Source organism: Juglans regia, chromosome 5 (assembly GCF_001411555.2).
Source record: "Juglans regia cultivar Chandler chromosome 5, Walnut 2.0, whole genome shotgun sequence".
NCBI lineage: Eukaryota > Viridiplantae > Streptophyta > Magnoliopsida > Fagales > Juglandaceae > Juglans > Juglans regia.
This window is the reverse complement of record NC_049905.1, coordinates 9,250,930-9,276,781: the sequence shown is the minus strand read 5'-3', so window position 1 is coordinate 9,276,781 and position 25,852 is coordinate 9,250,930. Positions and strand designations below refer to the sequence as shown.

The following is a 25,852-nucleotide window of genomic DNA, read 5'->3' as shown; positions in this document are numbered from 1 at the left end:
AAAGGATTTCATTCATGCAGGTTCATATCACCCTAGACCTTCCCAAGTGATCTTTTGTCTTCTCATGGTGTCCCTTAAGTCTCCCCATGTAGTTGTCGTCACCTCCCTCTCTCTCTTGCTCCTCCAAAAAGCTTTTTCAAGAACATGCCTTTCTCTCTTCCCAAGTAAGATCCTCTTGGAACTCCAAAGGTTTCTCTTCATGCTTGACAAGTGTAAACTATAGAAATGGGGCCTTGCATGTGGGCATGTAAGCCCTAATCCGATTACCCCATCCCTTGTTTCTTCCACTCACTCCTTCTAGAACATTATGCATGTTGGACAAGTGTCACACTTGCTACTTTCCTAGGTTCCAAATGATGAGTCTCTAGAAAAGAACAAAATGCTCCTCTTATGCCATGTGGCACCTCCACCATCCTTAGAAATCAACTTTGGGCTTCCAAAATCCTAATTCCATCCTAGTTGGCCGAAATCCACATGGGCCTTTGTGGGCTTTTTCCTCTTCTTTCTTTTGTGGGGCTCTTTAAGCTTAGAACTCCAAGGTCCAAACAAAATAGAACATACCTCAAGGCATTCCTCTAACACCTAGCACTTATCCAATAACTAAAATAGTATCCAAATAAAAATATGAACAAGGACTTGGCAATGTCTAGGTTGTCACATCCTCCCCCCCTTAAAAATAGATTTCGTCCTCAAAATCTGCACCGTAATTACCAATAACATAATCTGCATCAAGTATAACCTTGATCCTACCTCGAGCACTAGCTGCCGTAGAATCTTCAGACAATGATGGGGGTGGTATGTCGTTTTCCTCTTCTGTCACTGAATCTTGCGAAAAATAAAATATCGCCTCTATATCATAGTCAAAATACATGTTCACATGCATCTCATTCAACTTATTCTCTATTTTGAGCTCAGTGTCTTCAATAGGTTGACCCTCTTCACATAAACGAATACAATTGGTAAACGTGTCCGAGATCTCAAAAGGCATATATCTATTCGCGCAGTTTTCAATAGCGCAACTAGGCTTTGCTTCTTGATTAAGTCCGAGCTAGTGTATTCTATTGGCATCCTTCCATCTAACGGGTCGTGTGGAGGTTGTCGCTCTTCATGTGATAATGCCCGTCTTAGAAAAATATTCCCTCATAAATCCACATCCATCACATGGGTGCGATGATGCTCAAACTTTTCCATCTGTCGCTAGTGAGCAGCCATCATTCAATCTCTTCTTTCATGTCGGTTTCTACAACTACATTCTCATCTTCCTCTAATTTGTGCTGCTGAGGACACAAACATACTTGGGGTTTCTCTAGTTCGTGACATGTTCTGGTATGGTAGGTGCATACAGCGTCTCTAAGAGATCAATCAAAACAAACAAGAATTTGTATAAGACAAACCAAAGTACAATCAGTCATACACAAAAATTTATTACAAAAACCCAAATCTAAGATACAAACAAATTAGGGTAGTTAGTCCTCATCACATCCTCTCTTTCCCAAGTCGCTTCCTGAATTATCTATTATTAATTATTATTACTAAAGAATATATAAAATTAGGGGATAATTACTTACTAATTTTCACAACTCATCTCCAGATGACTTCCAGTGGACCCAACTTACCAGCAGTGAATTTGCTTGTTACAGCGTCATTTGACTCATTTCTCTCCTATTTGCAAACCCTTTTGTACTTTCAAGTGCGGTTTAGACAGTGAAATGACATAAGATGATTTTAGATGAAAGTTAAAAGTTGAATAAAATATTGTTAGAATATTATTTTTTAATATTATTATTGTTTTAGAATTTGAAATTTTTGAATTGTTTATTATAATTTATGTGTAAATTTGGGAAAGTTGTAACGATGATGCTATTTAAAATGAGTGGCACTTGTCTCTCCAAAAACTAAGTACTAGTACATCGGGCTTGAGGATTTAGCTACGCTTTGATAGTGAGATGATCTGGGAATAGTAGTGAAAAAGTGATAAAGAAATAATGATAAAATATCAAATAGTGGTGAATACTAGTAAAAAGTAGTGAAAAGTAAGAATAAAATATTGAATAGTAGTGAAGTGATCTCACTACCCAAACACAGCCTTAGCTAAGGAGGAACCTACAGATCAAGGTGGAAGGGAGAATGCCATAAAAAGATCCCTCTTGATTGAGAAGAGCCTATACCAACTATACCCATTAATGTACTAGAGAACCCAAACCCCCCGAGCAGAAGACAACTTTAGAGAGATCGTAGATTCATTTGTAGTGGTGTTAATCCCATTTCCATAGAGTTCATCTCCTAGACTTTATCTTCTAGACTCTGTTTGTAGAGGGTGACATGGAGAGTGAATTTCAGAAGATGTGGGTCTCTTTTAGCCTCACTGAAAAAGAGAAGAAAGTTGTTCTATTATCTTCAAAAACCATGCAAGAGTTCACGTCAAAAGGCAGATCTTGTCTTCTTGCGCAAGTGATTGCTGAAAAGATCGTGAATAGGGAGGCTTTCAAAACAACTATGTCTGCAGTTTGGAAACCAGAAAGGTGGATAAGGTTCAAGGAAGTGGGAGAAAATCAAATGCACTTGGAATTCTAGTTGGAAAGGGACAAGATAAAAATGATGTTGGGTAGACCGGGTCTTTAGACAGGATGTTAGTTTGTATGCAAGAATTTGATGGGACCACTCCCCCTAAGGAGATTCCATTCTCAACAAAGGTATTTTGGGTCCAGATTCACAACATGCCCCTCGCTAGCATGAAAAAAGAGGTGGGAAGTTAGATTGGTCAGTGATTGGGGGAGGTTCTAAACGTAGAGGTGGATAGCAGTGGTTTGGGATGGGCCAGTTTATGCGAATTAGGTGGCAATGGATATAAACCTTCCTTTATCAATTGATGGTAGACAAATATGGTTTCCCTTCAAATATGAGAGACTGCCATTATTTTGCTTCCATTGTGGAGTAATCAAACATGGGAAAAAAGGCTGCTCTATGGCTAAACTGAGACAACAGGCTTCTGCAGAGGGAAAAACACAGTATGGTCCATGGCTACGTGCCAATCCTCCAAAGTCAGGTGGTGATCCTCATCGAAACTATGGTGGTAGTCAGAGTCAGTAGCCTCACCACCACTGACATAAAGAATTTTCAGGCAAGGAGATGGAAAAGGAAAGTGCTAGTGAGGGCCCTGATTTGCAGGAGTCTATTCATGCCACTATTATGGAGAATGCCAATCAACAAAAGGATCAAGGTAATTATGGACAGTTTCCTATCTCAGCTGAAGATTTGAATAAAATACAAGCAGGAATTGAGGAGGCCAAGTCAGAAGCTGAGGATGTGCAATTTTCCTTATCTGATAGCACTACAGAAAAGGCAACTATGTTTGCAGTGCTATCTTGTCTTCTTGCCCAAGTGATTGCTGAAAAGATTGTGAACATGGAGGTTTTCAAAACAACTATGTCTGCAGTTTGGAAACCAGAACGGAGGATAAGGTTCAAGGAAGTGGGAGAAAATCAAATGCACTTGGAATTCCAGGTTGAAAGGGACAAGATAAAAGTGATGTTGGATAGACCGTAGTCTTTAGACAAGATGTTAGTTTGTATGCAAGAATTTGATGGGACCACTCCCCCTAAGGAGATTCCATTCTCAACAAAGGTTTTTTGGGTCCAGATTCACAACATGCCCCTTGCTAGCATGACAAAAGAGGTGGGAAGTTAGATTGGTCAAGGATTGGGGGAGGTTCTGAATGTAGAGGTAGATAACAGTGGTTTGGGATGGGCCAGTTTATGTGAATTAAGGTGGCAATGGATATAAACCTTCCTTTATCAGTTGATGGTAGACAAATATGGTTTCCCTTCAAATATGAGAGACTGCCATTATTTTGCTTCCATTGTGGAGTAATCAAACATGGGAAACAAGGCTGCTCTATGGCTAACCTGAGACAGCAGGCTTCTGTAGAGGGAAACACTCAGTATGGTCCATGGCTACGTGCCAATCCTCCAAAGTCAGGTGGTGATCCTCATCAAAAGTATGGTGGCAGTCAGAGTCAGTAGCCTCACCACCACCAACAAAAGGAATTTTCAGGCAAGGAGATTGAAAAGGAAAGTGCTAGTGAGGGCTCTAATTTGCAGGAGTCTATTCAGGCCACTATTATGGAGAATGCCAATCAAAAAAAGGATCAAGGTAATTATGGACATTTTCCTATCTCAGCTGAAGATTTGAATAAAAAACAAGCGGGAATTGAGGAGGCCAAGTCAGAAGCTGAGGATATGCAATTTTCCTTATAGGATAGCACTGCAGAAAAGGCAACTATGACCAAATTTGGAGGAGCTATATCAGGGGAAGCAGAATTGATGGAAATTAAAACTAAGCAAGATTTTCAGGAAGCTATCGATATTTCTCTCACTCACAATAAGGAATGGTCCATCTCTGAGCAAGTGAGTTCTTTAGATCATTCTATTAAAGACCAACTTTAGGTTCTAGTTGATACTAAAAAAACTGCTAGTTGGAAAAGGAGGGCCCGTGACAAGTTTTTCCAATCTGTTGATCATCCGATAAGGTCAGCAAGTGTAGGTCATCTTAAAAGGAGTAGTAATTTCATTGACATTGAGGATGAGTCTAATGGCATTTCTAAAAAGGCTAAAAATGTAAGCTTAGCTGGAGAGAGTTTACCACAAACAAGAAATGTGGCGGCTGCTTGGCAGCTCCACCAACAGCAATGAATTGTCTAAGTTGGAACTGCCAGAGGATTGGGAACCCCTAGATAGTTAGAGAACTTCACCATTTGGTGAAAAATAAGAGCCTAAGTTTTATTTTCTTAATAGAGACTAAATGAAATAGAGAGAAGGTGGAAGCGGTAAGGAGCAGAATTGGTTTTGACTGTAGCTTTGTGATTGAAAGCAAAGGCCTCAGTGGAGGTGTTGCTTTTCATTGGAGAAAGTGAATATGAGGTTGCTCTTGAATCTTACACTAGGCACCATATTTCCTTAAGGATTATTGATTCTCTAGCAGGTGAGGATTGGATCTTAACTGGTTTTTATGGACATTTTCAAACAGCAAGGAGAAACGAGAGTTGGCAGTTACTGAGAGCTGCGCAACCCCCTATTGGTTTGGCTCGGCTATGTGTGGGAGATTTTAATGAGGTGTTATTGCAAGAAGAGAAGTATGGGGCTGCCATGAGGCCTCACTCTCAAATGGAGGCATTCAGACTTGCAGTGGAGGATTGTGAGTTAAGTGACTTAGGTGACATGGGAGACAAATTCACCTGGAGAAACAATAGAGAGGGACAATAGTTCACTAAAGAAAGACTAGACAGAGGCTTTGGAAATGATAGGTGGCAATAATTATTCCCTTCACACTCAGTGTCTCACGAGATAGCTCAAAGCTCAGATCATAGGCCCATTGTGATTTATATGGCCAAGCAGATGCCTTATATGCATAGAAGTGAGAAACATTTCCGGTATAAAGCAAGGTTGGTACTTAGAGAGGACTGCTTACAATTAGTTAAGGAGGAATGGTGAAAACCAATGTTGGCCCCTCATAAGTTAGCATTGGCAACAGAAGGGTTACAAAGATGTCAAGATAAACTGAAGGCTTGGAGTAAGGCAAATTTTGGGAATACTAAGAGAGTCATCAACTCAAAGTTGTCTCAGCTATCGAGACTTCAGGAAATGGTGAGGGGGGTGACAGAATCAAAAGCCTTAGCAAAAAGGTGGAGGGGCTTCCTGAAGAGGAAAATTTGAAGTGGAAGCAAAGAGCAAGACAAAGATGGCTTCAGGAAGGCAACAAGAACACTAAATACCTTCATCAGTGTGCAAACCTAAGAAGAAAAACAAACTCCATACAAAAAATCCTTAATGATGTCAAGGAGACTTTGACAAGTTCTGTTGCCATTGGTGCTCAATTTCAAAAATCCTTTTCTGAGCTTTTCTCTACAGATGGTGCAAGTGGGATTGATGAGTGTCTAAAAAACATGAAAGTTGTGGTTACTAAAGAAATGAATGGCATGCTGACTAGAAAATTTACATTTGAGGAAGTAAAGGAGGCTGTGTTTCACATGAACTCCTTGAGTTCACCTGGTCCCGATGGTTTCCCCCTGCCTTCAGGCCTATTAGTCTTTGTAATGTCCTCTATAAAATAATATCAAAAACAGTTGCTAATAGACTGAAGAGAATCCTCCCTGATGTTATCTCCCCAACTCAATCTCTGTTTTTGTGCCTAGTAGACTTATTTCTGACAACATAATTGTTGCCTATGAGGCCTTACATACTATGAACAACAAGTTATATGGCAAAACTGGTTACATGGCCTTGAAGCTTGACATGAGTAAAGCATATGATCGTGTTGAATGGGCTTTTTTTAGAGCTGTCATGAGGAAAATGGGTTTTGCTTAGCAGTGGATCGAGTTGGTCATGAAGGGGGTGGAATTTGTCTCTTACTCTATCTTGATTAATTGTATCCCTCAACCATATTTCAAACCAACTAGAGGGATTATTAGGCAAGGTGACCCATTATCACCTTACCTTTTCCTCATTTGTGCTGAAGTTGTATCCTCACTGTTGAATCATGTTGAACACTCAGGAGCTATTAATGGAGTCCCTTTAAATAGAGGCAAACTACACATTAATTACCTCATTTTTGCAGATGATAGTTTGCTTTTTTGCAGAACCAACTCTCTTCAATGGAGCAGGCTAATTTATTTATTGAATACATATGAACAAGCCTCAAGTCAAAGACTCAATAAGGAGAAGACATCAATACAGTTCAGCAGAAATACACCCAAAGACACTCAAGATATGGTGTTGGAGATTGCCAGAACAGAATGAGATCAAGTCTGTCTCATGAATGATACTTGGGTCTCCCTGCCATGGATGGAAGAGCTCGTGCAAAGGCTTTTGGTAGTATATTGGACAAAGTCAAACAAAGGATTACTAATTTTAAAGTCAAATCTCTTTCTCAAGCAGCTAAGGAAATTCTCTTAAAAGCTGTTGTACAGGCACTACCCACTTACAGTATGTCAGTGTTTAAGCTTTCTTATTCATTATTGAAGGAGATTAACAAAGTGATGCAACATTTTTTGTGGGGGCAATAGGTGATATGAACCCGTGGGAATGAAATCCCTTGAACCAACAATCAATTTGAAAACAACCCAAGAAAGCCAAAATCAAGTCAATTGATGAAGAATTTAGACCCGAAGAGAACTCGTTTCAAGAACCTAGATTATATTAAAATCTAAACCCGTTGAAGAACCCGTCTCAAGAACCCAGATTACGAGGAGGAACCGACAAAGGTTGTGATTTACATTTAATAAGTTCAAGAGTTCAATCAAGAACAAGAGGAGTAAACTCAACTCAAATAAAATTCAATATTATCTAACCCTTCAAATGAGGCTACAAAGAGTATTTAATCCCAAACCTAATCAAAACCCTAGACAAAATAAAACCCCTTTTACCCAAAATGACCCTGGATGAACAGTGCCCGTCTACAGTAGTCGCGACTACAGTAATGCTACAGTAAATTCATGAAACCCTAGTTCCTAAAAAGTAACTTTCCAAATATGCCTTTGGCCAAAATACAAGACATTCCCAAAAACCCTAGTTCATAAAAAATAAGGCATATGTAGGCTAAGCATCCTCAAGCCCACTTATTCTAAACTAATAAAATAAATCATTTAACAAATTGAAAGCCTTCCATAACAATAGGCTCAAACAATAACTCTAAGTAATGTCTTCCACAGCTTGTATGAAGTGGATCAAAATTGGTTCTCCTTCTTTCAAGCCCATCTTGAATGTTGGGCCCTTGCAAGTTTCATCCCAAGTGGATTGTACCAATTCTTGCATTGTATCCTTGATCTTCTTGGCTCTTGATCTTGTGATTGGCCCATCTGAAACTTGCAAAGGATCTTTAAGACTAAGCCCACTTTGGTTCCCATCAACAGGAGCAGGTGAGAAAAATTCACTAGATTCCATGGGAAAATATGGGCAGATCTAAGGCTGTTGGTGGCTTGGGCTTCAGAGAATTGAAGGATTTTAACTTGGCAATGCTTGCCAAGCAAGGGTGGAGATTACTGCAAGATCCTAACTCCCTAGCCTCTCAAGTGTTGAAATAGAAGTACTTTTCCAAAGTCCAATTTTTTCAAACCAAATTGGGAAGCAAGCCTTCCTACATTTGGAGAAGTATCATGGCTGCTAGAGGACTGATAGAGAAGGGCACCTATTGGAGGGTTGGAAATGGTCGAGATATAAAATTATGGTATGACAAGTGGATCCCAGGGTCTAGCACTATGAAAGCACAAGGTACTGCCAATGTTGGTGAGGACCAGGCTATTGTTCAAGAACTGATTGATCCAGAGACAAACCAGTGGAGGAATGGTCTAATTGCAAGGTTATTTTCAATAGGGGATGCTGAGAGCATTTTAAAAATCCCTATTAGTTGCACAAATAATCCATATAAGATGATCTCAAATGGGACAACAAATGGTCAGTTTAATGTTAGAAGTGCTTACTATTTTTAAAAAGAACTCAAGATTGTGTCCAAAGGTCAACCGTCAGTTTCTAATGACAGGAAAAAACTCTGGTCTGTGCTATGGAAATTAAATATACCTCATGCAGATAGAATCTTTGTGTGGAGAGCATGTTTAGAGGGCTTGCCCACTAAGCTAAATCCTTTTAAAAGAAGGATTGTTGATAATCCTAAATGTCCCATATGTTTTGTTGAAGAGTTAGTTGTTCATGCTTTATGGTTATGCCCAGCAGCAAAAGATGTCTGGTGCCTTTACTCTAAACAAATTCAGAAATGTGCTATGTGGAAGACTAATTTTCTAGAACTGTTTGAGGCTTTTTGCTCTGAATTTGAGATTGACATCGTGGAGTAAATTTCACTAGTGGCAAAAAGGATTTGGCAGAGAAAGAATAAGTTCATTTTTTAAACAAATTTTCATCATCCTAATGAAGTATTTTTGCAATCTCAAGCAGTGTTGAAGGAGTTACATGACGGAAAAAACAAGAATGACCAGAAGGGAATGAAAGGAGTAGACAGTAACAAGAATGGGTACCTCCACCTGCACACATCATGAAGGTCAATTGGGATATTGCTACAGACAAGGAGAGAGGTCTTATTGGTATTGGCATTGTCATAAGAAACAGTGCAGGGTCAGTCACTGCAACATCAAGAACAAACAGATTTCTCAAGCATGATCCCCTCCTGGCTTTTGATAATAAAAAAAATTAAAGGTTGACTTTTTCTTGGATATAAATATGAAATACATGAAAATGGTTGGCCGGATGAAAGCATTTGCAGCAAATAGAAAAATGTACCCATTTTGTTTCTTCTTACGGACTGGAAAAAGTTGGCAGATATTATTTGTCTTTAATTTCTTTTTATAGTTTGGTTTAAAAAAATAATTGTAGTTGATGTTGAGCGTCTGCGAGCACTATAGATCTAATTAATTAAAAAGCAAATTGTTTCAGCTTCTGTTTTGTTCTTTTTGTTTTGTGTAAAACCCCAGGCTGTGCAAGAACAAACCTCCGACCTTGACTTTTTCTTGGAGAAAAAATACAACAAGATGGTTTCCGATTCTTTTATTGAAAGCATTTGCGGCAAATAAGGAATATGCCCATTTTAGTTTCTACTGCTGTCAGCAAATGCTTTTCTTTATTTTTTTATTTTTTTGAGAAATGCATTAGCCGATATTGTACAGAATAAATCAACAAACCAGCGTAACTTAATATAGGACATTAGATTATAAAATTATTTTTATTATAAAATATGCTCATGCCAATTTATATATTTACTCTTGTTGGATCGATTTGTGACTGTAACACCTTTTTTATTTTTTTCCTTTTACTTGCCACTTCTTTGAAATCATCCCTTATCCCAAACTATTAAACTGATGAAAAAATATAAATTTTATTATTTATTTTATATATTAACACTCTTTCTCACGTGTGGATCAGACTCTCTCTCAATGGGTAACCCAACACTGAAATATTTAATTAAATAAGATAAAGTGAAGAGTTAGAGTTTAAACTTAAAACCTCTGCTCTAATATCATATGAAATCACTCTTATCCTAAAAGCTTAAACTGATGAGAAATGAGAAATTTTATTATTTATTTTATATCTTAACAACTTCCACTGCCCCCTCTCTCTCCTTTCTACATTCACTATTCCTATTTCTATTGCTTTTGTTTTCCGTCAGGCATGTTCTAAGAAAATCACAAACAAACCAAGATAAAATTAATTATGTTTAAGTGATTGAACTCGCTTGAACATGGATTCGGGCAAGCTCTAAAAAATTATTCGCAGAGGCAGACCAAAATCTAACACTTATTCACAACAAACTGAGGTTCCACAATAGAATTGCAGGTAATTAAGAAGCATAGTCATGGATATGTTCAGATCGAGAAAAAGGGACCGCGTTGTAAAGCTGTGGATGACGGATCTCTGACTAGGGACGACGATGGCCTTGGTTGAGAGCAAAGATAAACTCCGAAGGATGGAATGAGTTTACTGTCCGAAATAGAAATAGATAAATACCCTGTTTAGCAAACAATTTCATGTTAAAAAAAATGACATGGAAATGAGGTGCACATGCCACGTCACTTGATGGCCGGAGAGATACAATAAAGGTTGTTGTATAATTAGACTCGTACAATATATACGAGTGAAATTACAAAGTCAGATCTAATTTTATATTAGTTGTATTGTTTAATAATCTATCATAATTTTATGAGAAATGGTACTATCTCCAATTATACAGTTCACTTTGTTTCATGGAAAACTCTCTATGTAAGAGAGTTGTGCAAGGGATGCGCATGAACAAACGCGGAGTCTACGTGAAAACTAGTACGGTGCATTTTAGAATTTTTTTTCCTTCCCAATTTTGAAACCTGCTCCCCCTCCGTCTCCCTTCTCCATCTCTCTGATTTTTCCCTTCCCAGTTTCTTAACCCTAAGCCCCTCCATCTCCCTCATCCATGTCGCGACCCGAGATTCTAAGGATTCTAACAAGATGATATTCGAGTGTCTACAAAAAAGGGATTTGAAGCTGCTCGTGCTTCTCAAAGTGAAGGTAGCTTTGAATTTAATGTTTCACATTTCTTTTTGGTTAATGCTTTTGGAAAAGTTGCTTTGGTTGAACGATTATACGTAGGAGCTAGCTTTTTTCTATATTTGGGGCATTTTTTTTCCTTTTATTATTGCTAATCAGGCCTTGATGTTTTCTATTTGGTGATACCTGATATGTAGTTTTGTGTCGGTTACTGGTCTGATGCTCCGGCACCATGACTTTTTAATTCTAGTATTTTCAATGGGTCTTACAACACTGGACAAAGAACCAACGAGGAACTAGGCAATTGTGCACATTTTTTTATTGGCTTTAGTGCTATAAATTCAAAATCTAGATTGTTCTTTGTCAATATTTTTTCCCATGAATGTTCTCTGCTTTAGCTAAGAATTCTTTTCTTTTTTTTTAATTTTGGGTAGCGATTTGCTTAGATGGTGAAGAACGTAATGATGGGCTACTGGCAACATTTAATGCTTGATTATTTAACAGCTGAAGATGGTTTTATAAAAAGATTTACTCCACATCAAATAGGCCAATTACATTGATTGATACATGAGCACCTGCAACTTCTTGTTTAAGTATTTTCTCTGTGTGTTCTTGACTCTTCCAGGCAACACGTTGTCTCCCAAGTTCGCGGATTGATATTTGCTACCTGCTATTGCTTTTTCCAAATTGATGGTTGTACTTATCTTGATTATTTAATCAGACTTTTTCTTGATTATTCATTGTTTTCAGTTTTAGAATGCCTTCATGTCACCTTTTCATGGTTCTGTAGAAATTTCATGGTTCTACTCTAAGTCATTTCACTGCAGTAGGAATAATGCAATCCATCCATCACCTCGCAATCTCCAGAATTAATTTTCTCCAACAATTACAAGCACTAGTTCAGAAAATAATTCTGCTAAAAGAATGATGTCTTCAATTTCCGAGCCAAAGGTTGCGGAAGAGGGCTTGTATAGTCAGTTAACAGAAGCCATGATACAAGTTGAGGCTTCAAGGAATGAGATGCTTGTAGAAGCCATTAAAGTGGAGTTAAAAGCCAGTGAAGTCAGAAGTCATTAAACTGCAGAGTCATATTTAGAATGTTGTGTATTATGGAACTATTTAGAATGTTGTGTATTATGGAACTGTTTGGAATGTTGTGTATTATAAAACTATTTGGAACGTTATGTATTATGAAACTATTTGGAATGTTGTTGTGTCACTGGATACAGGTTGATTTAAATGCATTAAGTGGGAAAAATGGAGTACTTTCCTCATCGAACTACCCACAAATTAATACTTGATTTGGGCATATTGTACAAATTGAAGAGTCATAATCTTCCTTCTATTACATTTAGTTTAGCTTCCCCAAAATACACTACTATAATATAAAAGACAACAGGATGTGTGATTACTACCATCAGCTATATATTGCAAACGAGTTTACATATTGTTTACAATCACAATACATCTTCAAAATATACTTAATACATCTCGAAATCACAAAGTAAAATCTCCAACAACTGGCTATGTTCCATCCTTATTATCCAGCTATGTTCCATCCACTCCAAGATACATCTAGAGACGACACAAAACGGAATCATTAAGTACATTTTCTTGAGTCACAACCACTAGTTTGCCAAACTGGATTCCACTAGAGTAAAAAATCTCGGGAATGTTTCCACACGGCTAAATAACAAAAAAATAGATGAAAGTAACTTGAGTACACAGAATATTTTTTTAAATACAAATAAAATATAATATAATTTAAATATGAAGAGTTTGTAAACCTGAATAGGAACACTCTCTTAAGTCCCAACCAATGTTTCACCAAACAAATTCCTACCTGTGTCAACAACTTCAATATCTCCTCCATGTGGCGACAAATAAAAAATAAAACCATATTACATTTAAAAAACAACGTAAGGCAGTATAGCAAAAACAGTTAAGGATTAATTACCTGTCTACCTTTTTCCTTTTGCGTAGCCTTTCTCGTCTTGGGTTTGCACATATTCTCCATTATGGAAGCTCTCCTTAGAGATGCTAGTCTGCCTTTGCCTCACACAACAAGGGGACTAAGTACTTTTTTCGAACTCGTACATGTAGTTGTATCTATTGTTAGAATTGCAACGTTGGAACAAATTTGGATTGGCGACTTGTTTCTGAGATAGACCTCGTTCATTGCATGCAACTTGTCAATCATATCCTGAGCATCTTCATCACATGAAGCTGCATTACTTGCAACGTCACCACATATCTTCATTATACATGAATATCTATTCACGTCTGGCCCCGCATCAGCTATGTCATAACTACTACTTATTAGGGTGTACTTTCTTTTATGTCCTTTCTTCATCGATCCAGTATGTACTTCTCAGGCAGCGTACGAACTCGATTAACCTTCAGAGTGGCAAATACATGTCTACACAATATACCTCTCATCTCAAACAATTTGCATGAACACTTCACCTCACACTTAGCCTCATTAAAGTACACAGAATGGGTAACCTCTTTGATGAAACCATCAACATGGATTTCATCTTCTACATGGTACGTTGCAATTACACCATTCTTTTGTTATAGAATTGGAAGACAACCAACAATCCCCACTACTTCTTATTGAACTTCTCTAAATTTAGATTTTGTGTACAACTCCTGAAATATCTTCTCAAATGGAGAAACAGTTACAACTGGGATTCTGGAGTTGAATGACTGGAAGTCTGCCCCATTCTCATTCTCAATCTTCTTCCTCAATGCATTATTGAACTGATCAACAAACTCTTTTAAGTTTGTCCTAGCACAAACATATCCATCTTAGAAAGCATTCCTGCTCTTGCTTCATGGGTTGTACTCATTTCAGCCCAAAAAAAAAAATTTAAGAAATACCGGTGCCCAATTGGTACGCTCAGTGTATAAAGATTACAACCAGACATTCTCCTGCAAGTTGTAAATCGTAAGTAACATGTCCCAACATTTCTCAAACTCCTCAATGGTCTGTGAGTCATACACACACTTGAGCAATTGACTTTTCAACCATGTTTTATATGCACTATGGGAACCCAACTTCTAAGGTACTTTTTTTAGTATATGTCATAAGCAAAATCTATGTCGGCTATTTTGAAAGACAGCAGCAATGGCATTTTTTATTGCTCTATCTTGATCCATGATAATAGCCTTCGAGACATTACCATCCATACAATTCAACCAAATCTCAAACAACCATGTAAACGTTTCAATATCCTCACTAGAAATCAATCATGCCCCCAAAAAGATTTATTGGCCATGATGGTTTACACCCACAAACAGTGCAAAAGACATCACATACCTGTTTGTTAAATATGTGGTGTCGAATGTAACGACATCGCCAAAATATTTGTAGGCTGCCCTATTTCGTGCGTCTACCCAAAAAACATTTATCAACATGCCATCATCATCCAAAGCCATTAGAGCAAAAATGCATCATGTTTGTATTGCATCCTAGCAAAATACTCACGGAGGGCTCCAACGCCACATTTCCCAACTCAAATGTGACGTGTCTTGTCAATATAATTACGACAGTCTTTTTCTAAGAATGAAAAATGTTCATACCCACCCGCACCTTGCACAAGAGAGGCAAAACTATTATTCATTCAGATCTTCGCCGGATAATTTGTATCTAAAACTCTCTTTACAGACTCGCTCACTTCTCTATTGCAGCAAAAGAACCTTGATTTCTATGGACTTAGGTCATGGTTGTACTCATTGTTTACACTCAACACTTTCAACATCCTATCAACAAACGAAACATTTATCTTTGCCTTACATTCTGTTTTTTATGTTGGACGTGGCCTGGCAACATTTGACGTCCGATTATGTGCCTTCCCTCCACGAGCACAATCAAGTGTGATATATCTGAGAGTCTCATCCTTGAACCTCTTACTACTCAGAGTACTTACCCCGAAACTCCATTGTTTCCCATATTTCTTATAATACAAAAGTAATTTTTCTTCGGATTTAAACATCATCCCCAACTTTGGCTCCTCAATGATATCGCTCACCTTAGTATGCACTATATTCTGTGTTCCAGACTCATCTTTATGTTTGGATTCAACAGTATCAGGAACAGTGGACGTAGACAAACTTTCAACCTCCCTAGAGTCAGATGTGGCACTCAGTTTCTCTTCAACATTGCTTGAACTTACGAAGTGTAAACCAATTGACGGGTTAACTGATGGGTGAAATTGGGGTATTAGATTTTTCTGTAGTTTAAACCCACAAAACAAATCCATGTTTTAAATCGATTAGAAAAATTGTGAAAATTAAGGGAACAACTTAAGGAACAAACTTATCACCTGAGTAGTCCATGTAAATAGATTGGCATCAGGACGAGGGACAAATGGTGGTAACCACGGATGTGGCATTGGTGGATGGCAGTCATGCATATAGTTTGAGAAACCATCATAAATGGTATTGGTAGCACCTAACATGGAAACCAATAATTATTATGAAACAAAGATGTAGTAATATCAATATAGACATTATTCGAACAATCAAATGAACTTGATAAATACTTGGGTTGTAGGAATTGTTGATGGATCTGTAGTAGGAGGTGTTATAGGAGATGCGTGCTCCTTCCCTTTCTCCATTTATCTAGAGAATGGTTATCATTTTATAATATTAAAAATCATTTTAAAAATAATTTTATGACATTAAAAATCATTTTATAACATTAAAAATCATTTTATAACATGATATTGGGTTTGCACACTCTGAGCAGCAAATCGAATTTCAAGAGGAAAAATTTCACTAGGCACCAACCAGCCAAGGGGACCCAAGACCATGCAAATCCCGCAACATAGATGCAAATGAAAAGCACCAGGACAATGGCATACTACTTTGGGCAACTAACAGTGTTTTCTATTTCAAAATGGCAAGGAAACTTCTATTTCAAAAAAATTTCTCCCCAACAAGAGGAGCCCTCCAACAGTGTTTTCTATTTCAAAAAAAAAATCTCCCCAACATTCCATAAATTTATCAACATTCTAAAGATTAAACAACAAATTTATGAAAATAGACTTTTATAAATATGGGGGAAATGAACCCACTTACCACAGATGATGATGAAAACTAGTAGAGATGAAGTGTTCAAAACGGCCAGAGATAACGCCGACGATGACCTATGAGGTGCGACAATGAAATGTTGGCGTTGAACGTGCTAGCGTGGGATGGAGAATGAGAATTGCTTCTTTCCCTCGTGTGTTTCTTTTTCATGTATTTGTTATGCTTTTTTCAAATTTTATTTTTTAAAAAAAAAAAAAAAAAAAAAAAAAAAAAAAAAAAGAAGCTGACATAGCATCCTCCCCAACATCCTGCGCAAAGTAACTTGCTTGTAGCGATTCTGTTGTTTCATTGACATGATACGTGGTTTATTAAAAATACAAACATAGAACATATAAAAGGAATCTAAAGTTTTAAAAAAAATATATTCATCATCTATTTTCTCATCATCATCCTATATGTGGCATAAGATGAAATGTTCAGAAGTGAAATATAATAAATAGTATCAAATCATCTAATGCCATATAATAGAACGATGAAAAAATAGATGATGAAATAGTATTCCTCTAAATCACGTAATACCAAGTAGTGATTCTACGTAAATAAGATAAAATGAGCGATCTAAAACTACTCGTTTATTTTTAGAGATAAGATAAGATGAGTTAAAATTAAAATATTATTAAAATATATTTTTTAATATTATTTTTATTTTAAAAACCGCGTGCCAACTTCGAGATAAAAGGATATGCACGCGGTATATATAAAAGGTATCACTGCTTGCACCCTTTATTTAATGAACCGTGCTACAGCCCCCGCTCCCTCTCCCGCTCTCAGTCTCGCTCAGTGTAAAATGTAGTATTTTTTTATTTTACTTTTTTATACATGTATTTTTTTTAACACTATAAAATATTTTTTAAAAAAATAAAAAAATTATAATATCATTAAAAAACACTTACTTAATCATTAAGTAAAAAAAAATATATTAAAAAAATAAAAAAAAATATAGCGGGACCGGGAGCGGGACCGGGAGTGGTGAGAGTAGCATTATTCTTATTTAATTCGACATCTCAGCATGAACTGTATACCCAACATACTTTCTTCTTTACTCAGTCCACACGCCCCTCGCCCACCCTCCTTCTAATGAAGAAAGAACCCTTTAACTTCTAAGTTCTAAATAATACCCACTCCCCCTTCCTCCTCTATCAACTCTCAGCTGCCACAGCCCACATTCTCTCTCGCGCAGCACCATTCCAAGCTACGAAGAAGAAACAGGGGAATCAACTTCGGATACAGATCAGGTGCATACCAATCTGTTCAATATCCACTCCCATCGAGTTCCACAATCTTCCCAACTCACCAAATGGCCAAACGAGTCCACCCGCATGACTCGCCCCCACCGGCACCTGCACCAGACGAAACCTTCTCCGACAGCTCTGAGACTGCGCTCAAACCCGCCCCTACGTATTCCGAGAAACCAGTGCCTCAGCCCGGAACCTATGTGATCCACGTCCCCAAGGACCAGGTCTACCGTGTCCCTCCACCCGAGAACGCTCGCCGCTACAAGAACCTCGCTGGCAGCGGAAACCGCCGTCCACCCTGCTGCCTCTGCCTTTGCTGGTTCCTCGCACTCACTGCTATCGTCCTGGTCCTCGTCGCCGTCGCCGCAGGCATCTTCTACCTCGTCGTCAAGCCCGAATCGCCGAACTACTCGGTCAACGCAATCGCCATCAGGGGCCTCAACCTGACGACGGCGACATCGTCTTCTTCGATCCTCACGGTCTCGCCTGAGCTCGATGTCACCGTCAGAGCCGATAACCCCAACGACAAGATCGGAATCCACTACCAGAAGGACAGCTCCGTCGAGATCTACTATACGGACGTTAAACTTTGCAACGGCGCATTGCCGGCATTTTACCAGCCGTCGAACAACGTGACGGTCTTCCGGACGGCGCTAAAAGGGACCCGGATCGAGTTATCGAGCAGGGTGAAGAGCTCGTTGGTGGAGGCGCAGACGCGAGGTAACATACCGTTAGAGTTGAAAATAAGAGCGCCCGTTAAGATCAAGGTGGGGTCCGTTAAGACGTGGACGATTACCGTTAAGGTGGACTGTGACTTAACGGTGGATAAGCTAACGGCGAACGCGAAGATCATTTCCAATGAATGTGACTATGGTGTGGATCTTTGGTAGAAAAAGGACGGAGAGACGCGTTCAATATAGTGTTTTTGTTGATTTGGTCCACAGTTAGGTTGTGGCCTGGTACACACATGCATTGCTTAAATTTTTATTTTCTTTCTAAGGTTTGTAATTGTTTTTTAGCTGTTTATACATAATTGTTCATCAATATAAATAGAATTTCTTTTCCAATTTTGAAGTTGTATTGGCATATTCTGAAGATTAATGAAATTCTAATTCTCTTATACCACATATGACTGACTGACGTTATATAATATGATTTAAAGGATAAATTTTAAAATTTAAATCTTATAAATAAAATATTATCATTTAAGTGATGTGGATAGTGTGCTCTACTCACTGGCTTGATAATAGAATAATTATATTATGAAATATTTTTAAGGTTAATTCAAGATTAATGTCATAATAATTCAACCAGAGTGAAATTTTGAAATATTGTTTTATTTTACATAATATTTTTTATTTTGAAAAATTATATTAACATTGGGCATTGCTTTAACTTAGTTTACAAGTTATATAATTTATGATTTATGGATATTAATGAGATTAATAGATAGAAGGTATAAATCATAATTCCATGCTTATAAATTATTCATTCATAGTTGGTGATAAAATTGAGCATTTTATTTTATAAGACTATAGCAATTACACTACAAGAAATAAGGCCTTTTGCAGCAATTTTTGTCTGTTAGAAATAAAATTGTCGCAAAAAGTCTTTATTTGTAGTGATTTTTTACATCGTCATGGTCTCTTCACATCAAGTTGGAAAATGGTCTTTTACAGTGATTTTTTCTACTTTTTGTGACTGACAAATTCGCTGCAAATAATAAAGCAATTTTTATAGCGATTTTTACTTTTTGTGACGAAAAAATTTGCCGCAATATAAAAAAAACATGTTGCGACGGTTCGTTGTTCGCCGGAAATGTGAAAGTGCTCTTTTGCAACCATTTTTTAACTAAAAAGTAAAAGACAGTCATTCTACTTTTGTTTAATTTATGTTGACTATTACCGGCGATTTATAGTCGCCGCAAATAAGCTGTCGAAATGGACTGATGTTTTGAGATTTTGCGGCAATATGAAAGTGCCGGAATAAATGAATAAAATGATATTATCCCGCGCGTTTTCCCCTTGTTTATTTCCCTCAGTTCTGCCCTGTCTCTCCCCAATCCCTCTTCCTCTCTCGCACGGTGCTCATCGTCCTTCTGGGTATGTTCTCTCCATCTCTCTCTCTCTCTCGTTCTACCCTCTGACTTCGAACCCCAGGGCCTTCACAATAGACCATGTCTCTCTCTCCACTGTAGATTTCTTGTGGGTTTGGTACTGCGCGCGTTTGTGGGAGTTCTTGGAGTTCTGAGTTGCCGATCGGTGGTAAGGTGTTATGTGCCTTCCTCTTCCTCCTTCGCATTCATGAACTTGTTATCTAGTTTCATACAATTACTCAAAACAATAGAATGCCACAACTCAAGTAATTGAACTCTCGTAATGGAAGAATGAATCACACTGTTATAGAACTGAATGAGAGAGATTTTCGAGCAATCTCCAAGCTCCTTACAATGACTGTTTATAGAAGAAAAATGATCTACCCAATTACACAATCCCCCCCCCCCTTTTATAGAAAGCTATAACGGAATTAACAGACAACTCGGGAAAAACTTCCCAATTAAAGAAGAAAAACAAAACGACGCCATCTAAGCTTATTTCTATAAGCTATCACAAGTCCAAACGAATCGTTTCATTAAAACTCAAACCCCTTTGTAACGCAACGTTTTATTTAATACTCAACGCACCGTATTGACTAGCCATTACTCCTGAACAGCTATTCCTTCGATGCCTCACTACAAATTCCACAAAGCTTCAACCCAAATCCCACATAACATTCTCCCCCTCTCAAAGGACTTGCCCACAAGGCCTTCAATCCAAATCCCACATAACATTTATAAAACCGTACCCACCAAATGTGGATACAGTTGTCTCAATTTCCACAAACATTCCCAAGAAGAGTCCTCAGGAGCAGCCCCCACCCAACTCACCAACACTTCAGTCACAACTTTGTTACCCTTCTGCTGTAGTCTGCGGTCAAGGATCTCTCTTGGCTCAGGTTGCAAAAGACCACTAAAATCAGTTGGAGGCAAGGTTGGCAAAGGAATGACATGTTGTCCCACTTTCTTTTTTAAACAAGAAACATGGAAAACAGGGTGGATTTTTGAAGATGATGGTAAATCAAGTTTATAAGCTACTGATCCCACCTTTTGCAGAATTTGAAATGGCCCATAAAACCTTGGAGCTAATTTCATGTTGTGACGCATACCTCCAGTCTTTTGTCTATAAGGCTGCAGTCTTAAGAAAAACCAATCACCAACCTGAAAAGATCTTTATGTTCTCCCTTTATCAGCAAAAAACTTCATCCTGTGTTGGGCCTTTGCCATATTATCCTTCAATAAACTGAGCAGTTCATCCCTTGTTCTCAACTACTGATTAACAGCATGATTGGAAGAAATTCCAGGCACATAAGAAAGAAGTTTAGGTGGACCATAACCATAAAGAGCCTCGAAAGGAGTCATTTGAATAGAAGAGTGTAGAGTAGTGTTATAACACCACTCAACCATAACTAACCATGAAGACCACACTCTTGGTTGTTGACTACAGTAACATCTCAAATAACCTTCCAAGCATTTATTTAATGCTTCTGTTTGCCCATCAGATTGAGGATGGTATGAAGAGGTAAAGTCCAAGGAAACACCTTGCAAGTGAAACAATTGCTTCCAAAAAGAGCTTGTAAAAACAGCATCTCGGTCAGAAACTATAGATCTAGGTAGACCATGTAACTTAAAAACCCTATCAAAAAAAGCATGAGCTACTTTAACAGCTGTGTAAGGATGGGAGAGAGGAAAGAAATGACCAAATTTAGTCAACCTGTCCACTACAGACAGCACTACAGAAAGGCCATTAGAAAGGGGTAAACCCTCAATGAAATCCATGGAGATATCAAGCCATGGAGAGTCAGGAACAGGTAAAGGTTGTAACAACCCAGGATACTTCACATTCTCAATTTTATTGACTTGACAGATTTCACATTCCTTGACTAATTTCCTCACATCCTTCCTCATGCCTAGCCACCAAAAATCCCTTCGTGCCCTTTGAAGAGTCTTGTGATAACCCACATGACCAGCTTGTGAGTTGTCATGAATATATTGCAATATCTTGGGCAAAATAGATGAAGAGGGAACAACCACCAATTTCCCTTTTCTGAGTAGCAATCCTTGTTGAACAGAAAAATGTTTTGGCCCTTGTTGACCTTGCTGCAATTTAGGAACCAAACCAATATAATCAGGACATGAAGAATAACTCTGCTTGAGTTCTTCAATCCACAAAGGAGTGGGAAAAGAAATCATAGCCATCACAGCTTGTTCCTGCTCATCTTTCCTTGAAAGGGCATCAGCAACCAAATTTTCCTTGCCCTTCTTATAATCCAATGTGAAATCATAACCAATGAGTTTGGAAACCCATTTATGTTGTGCCTCAGTACCAATTTTTTGTTCAACCAAAAACTTTAGAGCTTGTTGGTCAATCTTGATCTTAAAGGGATGGCCCAACAGATAGGGTCTCCATCTCTGAACAACCAAGACTAAAGCCAACAGTTCTTTCTCATATGTTGATAATAACAAGGCTTTCCCTTTCAAAGCTTTGCTATAAAAAGCTATGGGTTGAGACTCTTGCATCAAGACTGCCCCAAGACCCATATCAGAAGCATCACACTCAATGGTGAAAACCTTTGTGAAATTAGGCAACCTCAACACAGGAGGGTTGCTAATAGCTGTTTTCAACAATTCGAAAGCAACAACAGCCTTATCACTCCAACAAAAAGAATTTTTCTTCAACAAATCTGTTAAGGGAGCTGCTATAGACCCATAGGCTCTTATAAATTTCCTATAGTAGCCTGTTAATCCTAAAAAACCTCTCAAAGACTTCAAGGTTGTAGGAACAGGCCAATTCACCATAGCTGCAGTCTTTGCTGGATCTGTTTATACCCCATTCCCAGATATTATATGGCCCAAATACTCAACCTCTTGTACACCAAACTTGCACTTAGACATCTTGGCATAAAGAGTATGTTGTCTTAATGTACTTAAAACAGTCTTCACATGCAATAAATGCTCAGCCATATCCTTACTATATATGAGAATATCATAAAAAAAAAACCAAGACAAGCCTTCTCAAGAAAGGCTTGAAAATATGGTTCATTAAACCTTGGAATGTAGCAGGGGCATTAGTGAGACCAAAGGGCATCACTAAGAACTCATAATGGCCCTCATGAGTTCTAAAAGCTGTTTTTGGAATATCTCCTTCCCTCACTCGAATCTGGTGGTATCCAGCTCTTAAATCCAACTTGGAAAAAAATCTAGCCCCAAACAATTCATCCAGCAATTCATCTATAACAGGAATTGGGAACTTATCTTTGATAGTTTCCTGGTTTAGGGCCCTATAGTCGATGCACATACGCCAAGTTCCATCAGCTTTCTTGACCAATAGTACAGGAGAAGAAAATAGACTTTGGCTAGGCCTGACCACACCTGAATGCAGCAAATCATTGACAATTTTTTCAATCTCAGATTTTTGATAATGAGGATACCTGTATGGTCGAACTGAAATAGGAGAAGCACCCTCCTTGAGGATGATTGGATGATCAAAAGCTCTTCTTGGAGGCAAACCAACAGGTTCAGCAAAAACATCAGTGAAGTCCTTGAGTAAGTCAGCCATGGGTCCTTCTACACAAACTTCCTCATTGTGCTGCTCAACAGGCATCAGCTGTAACAATCAGCCTTGTTTATTCACAAAATGGGACTTAAATCCTGACATACCAAACATCATATGTATCCTGGCACAATTTAACCCTTGTAAGTGTACCAATTGACCATCCCACTCAAATTGCATTGACATATCAACAAAATTCTAAGTAATAGAACCCAAGGTCTTCAACCATTGAACCCCGAGGACAACATCACATCCTCCCAATGCCAGAACATGGAAAGGCATAGAAAATCTTGACTCTTGAATCTTAAATGTCTCCATTCCACAACCTTGACTCAAACATTTTTCACCATTGGCCACTCTGACTTGCAAACTAGAGGCATGGCGTACCCTCACTTTAGCACCCTGGATCACTAAAGGATCCACAAAATTATGTGTGCTCCCCGAGTCTACTAAAATTTCAACAACACAAGAACCTACACATCCATGTAATCTCATAGCATTAGCACCAATAGAACTAGAAATAGCATTAACAGACACTTCTAAGGTATCAGCAGCTATAGGATCAGGTTCTACATCTTCTATACACAAAGGCCCTTCACTATCAGACTGGTTTAAGTCATCAACATCAGCTTGAATGAAGTAAACCTTAGTCTTTTTACAAACATGATTCGGATTCCATTTTTCTTCACAATGAAACCATAAACCCTTCCCTCTCTTCTCATCCATGTGAGAAGCATTCACTTTCTTCCAGGGAAGGGCATTCTTGCTGCCTTCCTCACCAATATCTTTAAGTGCATTCTGATTAACTGGCCATTTCTCAGCAAAATGAGGATTTGGTCTCCAAGGTCTCCTTGAAGACAACACATACTCTTCTTGTAACTTGGCCAAGCCAAGGGCAGCTCCTAAATTCATTGGATTAAATATTTTAACAAGGATTCTAATGTCATCTTTCAAGCCACTAATATAACAGCTCATTTTATGTCTATCAGATAAGCCTTTTAACCTGTTAGATAGTGCCTCAAATTGTGTGGTATACAGACCAACAGAACTAGTCTGTTTTAGTCGCATTAAGGCCTCCATTGGATCATCAAATGCTGATGGTCCAAACCTAGTTTGCATAGCCACCACCAAGGTCTCCCAAGAGTTAAATTGACCCGAATCCAAGGCATTATGGTACCATACCAATGCCTCACCTTCCATATGATGTGATGCCACCATTAACTTCTGATGAAAATGTACTTGAAAGCAATCAAAGTATTGATTAGTTTTAAAGATCCATCCCGCAGGATCAAGACCATTAAAATGAGGAAAATCCAACCTAATTCCTTTCTGAAAACCACATCTTCCCTCATGATTCCTAGGAGGCAGATCTCTATCTCGAGATACCTCCCTATCATAATGAGATATGTCATTCACAGTTTCCACAACAGATCTCAACATATTAGAAAGTTGATCTAACCTTTCTGTTATCCCTGTGATAGAGTGTTGATGATGTTGAAGCTATAATTGGACTGCTTCATGTTGTTTCTGAGATGCCTCCTGCTAACCTTTCAATGCACCACGCGTTCCTTCTGCCATAGAAACCTCTGATGTAAGGATCGCCTACTGCTGATACCAATTGTTATGTGCCTTCCTCTTCCTCCTTCGCATTCACAAACCTGTTATCTAGTTTCATACAATTACTCAGAACAATAGAATGCCACAACTCAAGTAATTGAACTCTCGTAATGGAAGAATGAATCACACTGTTATAGAACTGAATGAGAGAGATTTTCGAGCAATCTCCAAGCTCCTTACAATGACTGTTTATAGAAGAAAAATTATCTACCCGATTACACAATCCCCCCCCCCTTTTATAGAAAGCTATAACAGAACTAACAGACAACTCGGGAAAAGCTTCCCAATTAAAGAAGAAAAACAAAACGACGCCGTCTAAACTTATTTCTATAAGCTATCACAAGTCCAAACGAATCGTTTCATTAAAACTCAAACCCCTTTTAACGCAACGTTTTATTTAATACTCAACGCACCGTATTGACTAACCGTTAAAGCTGTTACTCATGAACAGCTATTCCTTCGATGCCTCACTGCAGATTCCACAAAGCTTCAACCCAAATCCCACATAACATAAGGCCCTTCTTCTTCTCTGCTTCTCACGAACACGCCCACATTCACTTCAAGTTAATTTCCACTCCCATGAAATTTTTGTGAAATGAATTTCATTTGTACAGTCTGTGGGTTTTGGGGATTTTTCCTACGTTTTGTGCTATTTTCAGTTTGTGAATGCCTTGGGGGATTTTTCAGATTGTGATGTACGACCTCGCAATAAGTTTTGAAGATAGGTGTACATTGTTGGAGTGCATTTGGTTGAACTTTATGCTAATACAGAGGCTCTTGATTAAAAAGACTTGAAATGGGGTTTTTTTGAGTCTATTTAGTTTAATGCTAATGGAACTGAAGATAAGAGTAATGTCTAATGGGGATGAGAGTAACCTTTTGTTAGTGAGCATGTTGCTACACAAATTATGGTGGGCCCAAATTACAGCATTCAGGGTTTTATAACTATCCAAAATGTAAATAGCTTTTGTTTTGAACATGAAGATGAGGGTCTGACTTTTAATTACCAATTGCTATAGGCATTGTGTGGATGACAGTGTGTGCCTAGCAATCCTAAATTATTGTGTGTTTATGTGATTTTGTTAACCACACATATGTGGGTTTTAAACACTGTGAACCCATTCTTAACTGTTTAATTTAGGGTGGATCAGTTTTCTCTAGAATGGCTGGCGTTCAAGGATTCAGATAGTATGAGTTATGAACTATCTATTTCATTCTTGCCTTTTGAATTGATTCC

General features: G+C 38.2%; 1 protein-coding gene across 1 annotated transcript; it reads left to right on the top strand.

The window, feature by feature from the left end:
* The first annotated feature begins 17,147 nt into the window (after window positions 1-17,147).
* Window positions 17,148-18,467, top strand: LOC109022262 (NDR1/HIN1-like protein 13). Its single transcript, XM_019005127.2, has one exon. It carries the CDS (start codon window positions 17,413-17,415, stop codon window positions 18,238-18,240), a length of 828 nt encoding a protein of 275 aa, XP_018860672.1. The 5' UTR covers window positions 17,148-17,412; the 3' UTR covers window positions 18,241-18,467.
* Window positions 18,468-25,852: the final 7,385 nt, after the last annotated feature.